Source organism: Lemur catta, chromosome 1 (genome assembly GCF_020740605.2).
Source record: "Lemur catta isolate mLemCat1 chromosome 1, mLemCat1.pri, whole genome shotgun sequence".
Taxonomy (NCBI): Eukaryota; Metazoa; Chordata; class Mammalia; order Primates; family Lemuridae; genus Lemur; species Lemur catta.
Genome location: NC_059128.1, coordinates 14477593 through 14487818, shown reverse-complemented (window position 1 = coordinate 14487818; position 10226 = coordinate 14477593). Strand labels below are relative to the sequence as shown.

Here is a 10226-nt window from a genome sequence, read left to right as displayed (position 1 = left end):
TAGATAGCTTCTGGAAGCTTCCACTAGTCCTGTGATCTTTCAATAAATCCACACTGTGGGTTAGTTATGTAAAATCCCATGAACTCCCCAAAAGGTGGCAGTGAGCCCAGAAGGCCCATAGCCAGCAACTTCCCGGTGTTGCCAGGTCCAAATGTTTAAGCGTGTGGCCCAAGCAGCTAACTCTGAACCAGCAAGACAGCCAGCCAATCACAATAAGGACTGAGACACACACAGGATGATGGCCTAATACATGTATTTCCCTTTCTGATAAAAATCCATGTAAAAGTCATCCTCTCAAAACCTGTGACTGGCCATTCCCCCGCTGTCTTTCACTTGGACGCTCTAACCTCACGTAACAATCATAATGATCACGTATTGGCTATTGTTTGTCTAGAAACAATCAATTACAGGGGTGGTCTAGTTTTAGTAACTAACAGGTGTGAGAGGAAACAAGCAAGAAGAAGAAGTGATGCTTTCAGAATAAAAGAGTTCCCCAACATAAAAGTAAAATTAAATATTGTAAGTACTTCTAAGAATTATTTTTAAATGGAGTTAATGGCACTTATGCTGCAAGCAATAAAAACATTTCAAGCTTACTATACACTGGTCGGGTGAGGGATTAATTTTCCTTTTGTTTGGAAATAGCAAGATTGGATCTCATAACTATGTCTACCCTAAGACACCCAAAGGGACAAAAAGCCCTGAGATGGAAAGATGCCATGGTCCTCCTTGGTATGTCTCAGAAAAGCAGGATGTCTTATTTTTATAAAAATTTAGGATCAGCTAGACAAAACAGCAAGCCACTGGCATCATGCAAGGCAATAGTTTTGGTATTTTTCCCCCTCTTATCAAAACAAGTGATGACTGAAGTTCCACTAGAAAAGTGAACATGGACATTTCAAAACCAGTTTATTTTCACTATTGCACCCACTGAGGAAAATGTGTGGTTGGCCTTGAACCACACAGCAGTTGATGTTGAGTTTTCACCAATGCTTGCAAGTTCATTCAGACTACCTACCCCTGTGAGAAAGACCAAACTCAGCAGGCTTCTGTCATTGGTTAAGGTAAATATCCACAGTGTGATGTGTTTGTGAGTATTTTTTTCTTTTGCAATGAGAAAAGCAATTGCACCTTTTAATACGTGTGCTCTGATCTGCTTCCAACAAATTCCAGGTGCTCTCGGGTCCCACAGACATTCATTTGGAGCTTAGAAAGACTAGGTATTTAATATTATGCACTGAATGGATTGTATCAAAATTCAAGCTCAGAGCACATGCCGAAATGTCAAGTCTACACCCTAGTTACAGTTAAACCAGTTCACCCCCAATCAGGTCCCCTTCTGCATGTGCACAAGACTCCATTTAAAAGACACACCTGTTCCTCTCCGGAGGCTGGTCTAAGGAATAGCTGCCCTTGTCTCTGTGTCATGCCAGGGCCGTGCTGCACAGCGGCACAGCACCGCCACGAAAACACCCTTAACATGCACAGCCATGACCTGCTTTGTGTGCGGACGCTCCCCTGTGTCCTACGGTTGCTATCTGACATGAAGTTGTTGTTCTTTGATTCCTTTTGGCAGAGCAAGCTTTCAGTTGTTTATGGCACAGTGAAATATATTCTCCAATGCTATGTAATTTTGGACTAACAAGAAGTCTGTTTAAGGCACGTGTCTCAGTGTGAATATATTAAAAAAAAAAAAAAAAAGCAAAAACCAACGTTCAGTCCAAGTCCAGTGTCCTTCACATTTAGTTTCTGTCTTCAAGTAGTGAGTTGTTCTCCAGCCCCTCGTCTTTGGTGTCCGTGGGTACCAACCCGTTCTCCAGCTCCGCGTGCTGCTGAATGCAGTCCGTCAGCATGGCCGTGCTGGAGTTGTCCGAGTTGCACATCTTTTCTGTCTCCTCCTCTTTCTTCTCTTCATCCAGAGAGTAATTCCGGAAGGTCTTGTAGATTTTCTGAACGTCCTCGGGCAAGGCCTTTTTGAGGTCCTTGTTTTTCCTCTTGGTGAGCCGGGAGGTGGACCCGAACTTGTTGATGATGTTGTCCTCTGATGCGCCCTGCCCGTGTTTGTTCAGCTGCTCCGACCCCTTAAGGCGCAGATTGTTGGGCCGGTTGTTGATGCTCTCCTGGGACGACGCCTTGAAGCGGCCCGTGTCCAGCGCGGCGAAGACGGAGCGCTTCTCGGGCGACAGCATGTCCAGCGAGTGGGCCCTCTGGTCCAGGCCCAGCCGCCGGCGCTCCATGCTGCGGATGGTGGCCGCTCGCTGCAGCTTGTCGTGGATCTCCACGCTCAGCCGCCGCCGCGTCTCCCGGAACTCGGCGGTCACGTTGGCCTTCCACTCGGCCGCGTGGGCCTTGATCTCACCGACCTGGCCGAGAGACAGAAGAGCAACAACACGCTGAGAAATGCCTCCCTCCCTCGGGCCACCCAGCACCACGGCCCTTGGGGTCCCCGTGGTCTCCGTGGGGAGGGTGGCTCGGGGAAGGCCAGGCGGTGGTGGAGCTTGTGCCCAGGAAGGGGTGTCAAAGGCTCCTTCTGACCCAGTACTTCTCACCCCCTGAATACCCATCTCCAGCTGGCCAGCGACTCCTGTGGCTCAAGGAGGCACACATGTCGCGGGACCCAAAGGAAGCCTGGGATTTGGAGATGGAGACTGAATGACAGGCAGGCAGTGTTCTGGGGGAGAGACCAAAACTTGGGGTTGGACAGGCCTGGCTTCCGGTTGTGCTCCCACTCTTGTTAATTGAATGGCCTCGCTGCCCCGACATAAAATGGGATAATCCCATCTAGCTCACGGAGTTTCTAGCTTTATTTTGTGAGATGAGGAAATGTAGCTAGCTCCGCCCTGGGCACAGAGCAGACACTCAGCAGGCCCCGGGCCCTCCCTGTCTTTCTGATGGCTCCATCTGGCAAGGGTGACCAACCTGTCCCAGTTTACCTGAGGAATGAGGAAGCCTCATGAGCTACCTTCCCCTACCCTGCCCCCCGCCACACACATAGAGTGAGAAACTCTGTAGCCCACAGAACAGAGACAGGCAATTCTTGTGTCAACAAGCTAAGCTGATCTCAGGGACATTCATAGAGTTGGGAAGGGTTCCTACCTCTTCTTTTGTCTTTTTGGATAGAACCCGTAGCCAATCTCCAATCATACTGAGGACAGCTGCAAAGTAGGCAAGGCCAACAAGGATCCAAAACCACACTAGGGGCTTATACCACTCCCGGTAATTGATGCCAGCGTTTCCCCCTGAAAACAACCAAACGTTACTTTAACCGTGATCTAGCATATAGTCTTTGCAGAGCAAACAGACCCCAGTCCGTGTAATGAAGATGTCACTTCATCATTATCTGACACTTGGCTGTTAGGCTTGCTGTACCCAAGGAGGACAGGGGTTAGAGGGCAAGGGAAAGATGTGTCCCTTCCCCAAAGGAGCCCAAGGTGTGGCTTTATTTCCTTAATACCAGGAACAAAAAAATGTCAGCAGCCAACCAGACCCACGTGTGCTCAACCTGAGCATTGACAATGAAAGACTTTGAGCTACAGGACAACAGATCAGGCCCAGCTGTCACTGTTGCTTTCCTTAAACTTCCCTAAATTTATTTTAATAAAAATTGAGTACCATTAAATCATCCCATATGGTTTAGAATTCTTGGAACCATTTCCATCTTAAGTACACATGCAATTGCCAAGAGACAAGTGGACATGGAGAAGTAAAATGAGGCCTAATGGCATTACCGAGACTTTGATACATGTAACAGTGATTTAACGCTGAGGGATGGTGTTTACATCCTGCTAATCCAAAGGGTCAATTAGGCCCAGTAATTAAATCACCATAAGCTAGAACTGAAAGGGACCTTTGAGGCCAGCTAGTCCAATTCTTTTATTTAATAAATAAAGATTACGGTAAAAAAAATCCATCAAACCAAATTGGCCAGTTGCCTTATTACATTGGTTGTTCCATTGAAAACACCAGTCATTTATTCCAAATAATTACCCATTTATTCTAGCCTTGCTATAGGCACTGCTGCAGGCGGCCATGTAGAATAGGGTCCCAGCCCAGCCCGCTCTCCTGAAGCAGCAGTGAGGAAGCTTCGCGAAACAATGGACATCAGCCCTGTCCTCACTCTGAGAGACATCGTTGCCTAACGAAGCAGGCAGTAGCTGTTCCTAAGACGATCAATATTAGCAATGATTGGTAACTGTGGTGTTAGTTGATGAGCGATTACTAGACTTTCCCACTGGGTCCTAGTTGTAACTACATCTAGCACCACGGGGTCCATACTGAGCTCTTATAGCATCAGTGATACTTTGCAAATGCAGCTGGGAAAAAACTGTGGCCTCTGTGTCAACATGCCCAAACCCAGCAGCCCACAAGGTCTTGATGGCTGCTGCCACTTCACGTTAGAATTCCAACTTCTCTGCATCAAGCCCCCTTCAGTCTGGTTTAGCTGCCTCTGGTTTTTGTTTGTTTGTTTGTTTTGCTTTGTTTTGTTTTTCCTTTAGGCAACTCTCCCCTGCAGCTTTCTCTAGGATGTATTAATAATTCGAGTTCCTGCAACATTAAGTGGTTTTTGAGGTTCATTTCATTTCTGTGCTATGCCGGAGAAATCTGTATGTAGCTTTCTCCTCTGGGCTACCTAGGGGTAAATATTGAACTTTTGCAAGTCACTATCACCCAACAAAAATTGTCACTAGGGTGCGCCAGCCAACAACGCAGTCAACACCCTTCACCCGCTGCCTGTCTGGATTTGGAGCTCTGCTGTTCTCCCTGTCAGGGATGTGAAATGCTGTAATGTTGTTGGGCTGTCCCAGACTGAGTCAACTACAAAATAAAACAGCAATCAACCTCCTCCGTGCCTGACGTTCTGATTATACTTCTTGTAGAGTTGATACCATGTCAAATCACAGCAACCATTGATCCTTGTCAGTGTATCTTTTTTTAATGATTGGGCAAGCTTCCCTTTGGCTCCTTAGAGTTTACCAAAAAGACAAGCTTCCAATCTTTTAAGGCATGCATTCTCCAGAATGGTCTGTGTGAGCTCTGGAAACTGGAGCTTTAGAACGGCCTGGTCTATCTGCAGTCAGCACTGTGAATTCCAAGAGACTCTGATCTGTGGAAGCCTCAGGACAAAGGACACGTGGCTCTGTAATCACCAGCAAGGACAGTACAGCTATGGGTGCCTGGGAACGTGTAGGTTGCATCCTTACTGGGTAAATAAAGACAAGGTAAACTGCCGGTTTGTACTAAGTGGTGGGTCCACGGTGGATAATAATAATAAATAATTAATTAAAAGCGTAAATCATTTTTTAAAAACCTCATACTCCCAGGGCTCTGCTCTTTGTGCCCTGGATTAACAGACTGAACTGAGCAATCGGTTACACGGCAGTGTGTGGCACACGTGTCTCACAGGCAGATAGTCCTCGGGACAGCCCCGTGCCAGCACAGACGGCTCCGAAGCACAACCCACTGCAGATTATGCTTTGGGGTTTATGAAATAGTGCAAAACCCCAGCTGCCATTCCATGTATTTACCTTCCATCGGAACCTCCACTGAGATTTCCCACAGACCAGCTGCAGATGGTGCTAAGGAATTAACCAGAATACACCTGCAATTGTTCCTCTTACTTCTCTCAGTTTCTCTGCATGGTTTCTCTTCAGAGTCTGGGGCCACTAATCAGACAGCAATGGCTGAGCCCTGCGCACAAGGAAGGGCTTCTGGGGTCCCAGACCCAAGGCTGTCTGTAAAGTTTTTAATCACTTGACTTTGCAATTCTTAGTCCTTAGTCAATAAAAAGGAAGGAATAAAAAAAAAACCCTACTATTTCTGCAAAGGGGACTTCAGTCTTCATCTGCCCAGCTGCAATAGCTACAAAACCACTTTGTCAGTTGTCTGTATTATAAAATTAAAACAGAGGTAGCCATGCTCCCTCCCATTAATCAGCCTTTGACATCCCTTCTAGAATTCTCTCTTTACCAGATTCGCAGAGACCAGATACCCCTCCTCCTGATGTGTATCCTATTCCCTGGAGACACCAAGGCACTGCTGGGATCACACGCCAAGAACAGTCTGCCTGGGAGCCCAGCCTGTAAGTGCCCAGGCTGCTGCTTAGCCAGGAGCTGCTCGAGGAAACACACACAGACACACAGGCTCCACCCACACATCTGAATTTACGACACAGTTGTATGATCACAGTGCTCACTTGGAGTAGAAAGTGATCACTTGTCTGAACACCCAGAACTATCCCACTAAGAGAAGACGGCGGCCTCCTCCTGCTATTTCTACCTCTCTACCGCACTTTGGGAACACGTATGAAGCCAAATCTCATTTCATCTTCAAGCCCCCTGTCCTCAGATGAAATTGATGGTGATTTTCTTTCACTTCCTTAAACATAGCTCATTGACATTTATTTTACAATAATGCTTCTATTGCTTCTATGTGCGCTCTTTCAGACTTCCATTAGATTAGATTCCCTCTGGGCAGCTCTCAGTTCCTGAAGTCCTAAGTCATGTGTCTGGGCACGCCCAGGACGACTTTTGCAGGGACAACAGTTCTCACCTAGAGGTCAGGAAGCTTAACCCGCAGGTCACTGCAGAACAAGATGTATGTTAATCTCGCCTGAGTTTCATATTTGCCGCCTGCTAATACACAGCCCTTATCAGTTGACTCAAGGAGTCTTACTGCACAATTCAGAAGATCAAGATTCAATGAGAAATTCATTTTGCTCTTGCATAATTCATGTGGTGCTAGGGAAATAGCATCCCAAGAAGGAAGGGGAAGCCTTTCCTTTCATGACAGAAAGAAAAAACCCGGGGTGTTTACGTCACACAGGACGAGGGGTGTGAAGTGAGCTCGTGCACAGCAGCCGTGACACCGAGTCATTTTCATCTGCTTCTCTTGAAGCATCCTTTGATTTTAAAAGCACAGCCAACAGACTGTCTTCCCCTGCAGGGGCCCAGTGACTGGGATGCCCAGGGTGCTTACCTGCCACAAAATCACCAAAGCCCACCGTGGTCAGAGTGACCACCACAAAGTAAATGGACTCCAAGGCTGTCCATCCCTCGATGTATTTAAAAATGACGGCAGGGATCGTCACAAACACAACGCAGCCGGCCAAGATGAACAGGATGGTTGAGATGACCCGGATCTTGGTCTGACTCACTTGCTTTTTCTAGGAAGAGCAGAGGAGAAAGACAGGCAAGTGATACAGTTTGGATATCTGTCCCCTCCAAATCTCACTTGGAAATTTGGTCCCAGTGTTGGAGGTGGGGCCTGGTGGGAGGTGTCTGGGTCATTAACAGCTTGATGCCATCCCCCAGGTCACCAGCGAGCTCTCATTCTATTAGTTCCCCAAGAACTGATTGTTTAAAAGAGCCTGGCACCCCCTCCCCTCTCTCTTGCTTCTTTCTTGCCATGTGATCTGCACACACCAGCCCCCCTTCCCCTTCTGCCATGAGTGGAAGCTTCCTGAAGCCCTCACCAGGAGCAGATGCCAGCACCATGCTTCTTACACAGCCTATAGAACCGTGAGCCCAATAAACCTCTTTTCTTTATAAATTACCCAGCCTCAGGGTTTCCGTTATAGCAACACAAACACACTCAGACGCAAGTCAGTGGCATCACCCTGGATTTGGAATACAGATGTGCGGAAAAGGCATTGTCTCAGTGACTTTTAACTTTGTTAGATCACAGGCTACCTTGTGAATATCTGATAAAAGCTGTGGACTCTCTCCCAGAAAAAGGTACATACAGAAGTTTTCATGTGGTCTACGAGGTTCTCAGGCCCTTTGAAGCCTGACATGGACACAAACAGGTCTAGAATCCCTACTTAGCTCATGCTTCGAATGTCTCTTGCACGATACCAAGACTACAGCCCAAACAGCAATCCTAATTTCCTCACTGGGGCAAATGTAACTATGTCCCAAGAAGGGCTTGCTGCCATTTTTCATGTGGTGTTACTGATCCTCCACTAGAGAGCCATGGGTTTGGAGCTCTTTCCCCAGTGGCAGTGCTGGATTGGCACCTAGTTCCCCTTCTGTCAAAGAGAATATGCTGGAAAACATAACCTGACTTGGGCCAAGATATTTGGATGAAAAGGAAAACACAACTACCCCAACCCTCATTTATAACAGACTCTGGCTAAGAATAATATCTGTGTGTTTCTTCCCCCTCCCTCTCCCTGCTGAGGGTTTACATTTGTGACATACTTTTGCTTTAAAGCACAGGTGTTTGGGCTGGTGCTATGGTTGTCATGTTTGCTGACTGTTTTACCCACAAGAGACAGGACAAGAGTCAGTATGACAGGGTCACTGCCTAAATGGGCAGCAGGAGCTTCATCTCATGCCAGCCTCTGAAAGAGTCAGTCGTTAGGTAGTAAAAGTGCATTTAGAATGGGAATTACACTAATATCGGGGCAAAGGAATCATGCCACTGGAGTCTTGGGGTGGACCGATAGCATCACCGACCTTCCCCTATAATGACTAAAGACAACACTGGCATTGCCTCTAAGCCGGATAACCAACCCTTCAGGTCCTCTTGAAACTCCCAAAATTGGTGCTGGAGACTGTCATCAGGGAACTCCAGAACCCTAAACTAGCATAAATATGTTAACCATGGGCTTAACACCACAGTGCATGGCTTTTCCGCATTGCCTAGGTTGATTTGCTACAAAACTACACTGCATTTGGGGAAACTGATAGAGGAAATCCTTTTACCACGCGATCTGCTGCTACTCCTTGCCCTCTGGTGAGTGGGAAAGCAGGGACTCTCAGAGCACAGAGAGACCTTTACGTTCACGTGCCTCATTTTACAGATGCGAAACAGAAGCCAAGAAGAGTTAAGGGACTTGCATAAAATGATGCTGCTAAGTAGGGGCAGAGCCGAGATTAGAATCTTGATGTAGGTCCTGTTTTAGTCTTCTACATGTGGCTATCCAGTTTTCCCAGCACCATTTATTGAATGAGGAATTTTTTCCCCAGAGTTGGAACCCATTCTGTTAAGTGAAGTATCCCAAGAATGGAAAAATAAGCACCACATGTACTCACCAGCAAACTGGTTTCCCTGATCATCACCTAAGTGCACATTTGGGAATAACACCAATCGGGTATCGGACAGAGGTGGGGGCTGGGGGGAGGGGATGGGTGCATACCTACTTGATGAGTGCGATGCACACTGTCTGGGGAATGGACACGCTTGAAGTTCTGACTGGGGGGGGATGGGGGTGGGGGGAGGGGATGGGTTTTTACCTACGTGATGAGTGCGATGTGCACTGTCTAGGGAATGGACACACTTGAAGCTCAGACTCGGGGCGATAGGGGGACGTGGGCAATATATACAACCTGAACTTTTGTACCCCCATAATGAGCTGAAATAAAAAAAATAAAAATAAACATAAAAACAACAACAATACAAACAAACAAACAAAAAGAATCTTGATGTAATTAACTCTCAGTCCGCAGCTTAGTGATGGAAACAGCTTTTTAAGTTATTCAACAATTCACCAGGTCAAATAAAGTGGCCAAAACAAACTTGCTCCCTCCCAACAAAAGAAATCAGACTAACTCCCACTGAGGAGAGGCCATCCTCTGTCCCTTCTGGGAAGGAAGACTGAGAGTAAAAATTAGTCACTGGGTGATCTGTTCAGGAAAAGCTAAAGAAATGCAAATCCTTCTGCATAAAAAGGAGTCACTTCTCTAACTTAATATATAAGGTGGGAACAGGGAGAAATAATCTGTTCTATGCTCTCAATCAGTCCCCTCCCCATCTCCTCAGGAAAGCCATCTGAAAAATATTACAATTTACTGATATTGCTGAAACTGCATATGAAAAATACCAATTTTTTCCACACAGGAAAGTATCGTGACAAGATAAATTACCTGAGAACCACAGGGAATGTTTTGTCCATTTCATGAATTTCCATGCTGGATATTGCAGGACTTTGTGGGGGCAGTTGAGCCCCTTTGAGAATCCAGGAACTTATCTATTAGCCCAGTTTTGTTTGTAGACTTGCATGAAAAGTCCAAAGCCCAAAAGGAGATTTCACCATAGATCATTAAGTCGATCTAATTGCTGCCAGGGGGAGCATCATTTCTCCCCCCTATAAATCATCCTCCTCAAAGCATAATGAAATTAAAGTGAATTAAATGTTTGTGAGATGCTTGTTAAGTCATAAATTGGGATGCGAACATGATTGCCATCTAAATAGGTTGAGGTTGGCAAAGGAGAGCTGCAAGTAC

General features: G+C 46.5%; 1 protein-coding gene across 2 annotated transcripts in view; it reads right to left on the bottom strand.

Moving 5' to 3' along the window:
* Positions 1-1112: 1112 nt before the first annotated feature.
* KCNK10 (potassium two pore domain channel subfamily K member 10) overlaps positions 1113-10226 on the bottom strand; it is a 118760-nt gene continuing 109646 nt past the window's right edge. For both annotated transcript variants that reach the window (XM_045554634.1, XM_045554623.1), the window contains exons 5-7: positions 6976-7162; positions 3097-3239; positions 1113-2363 (exon numbers count right to left, since the gene is read on the bottom strand). In XM_045554634.1, the coding sequence (XP_045410590.1) occupies positions 1743-2363; positions 3097-3239; positions 6976-7162 (951 nt within the window). In that variant the 3' untranslated portion in view covers positions 1113-1742. The remainder of the gene's footprint in view (positions 2364-3096; positions 3240-6975; positions 7163-10226) is intronic.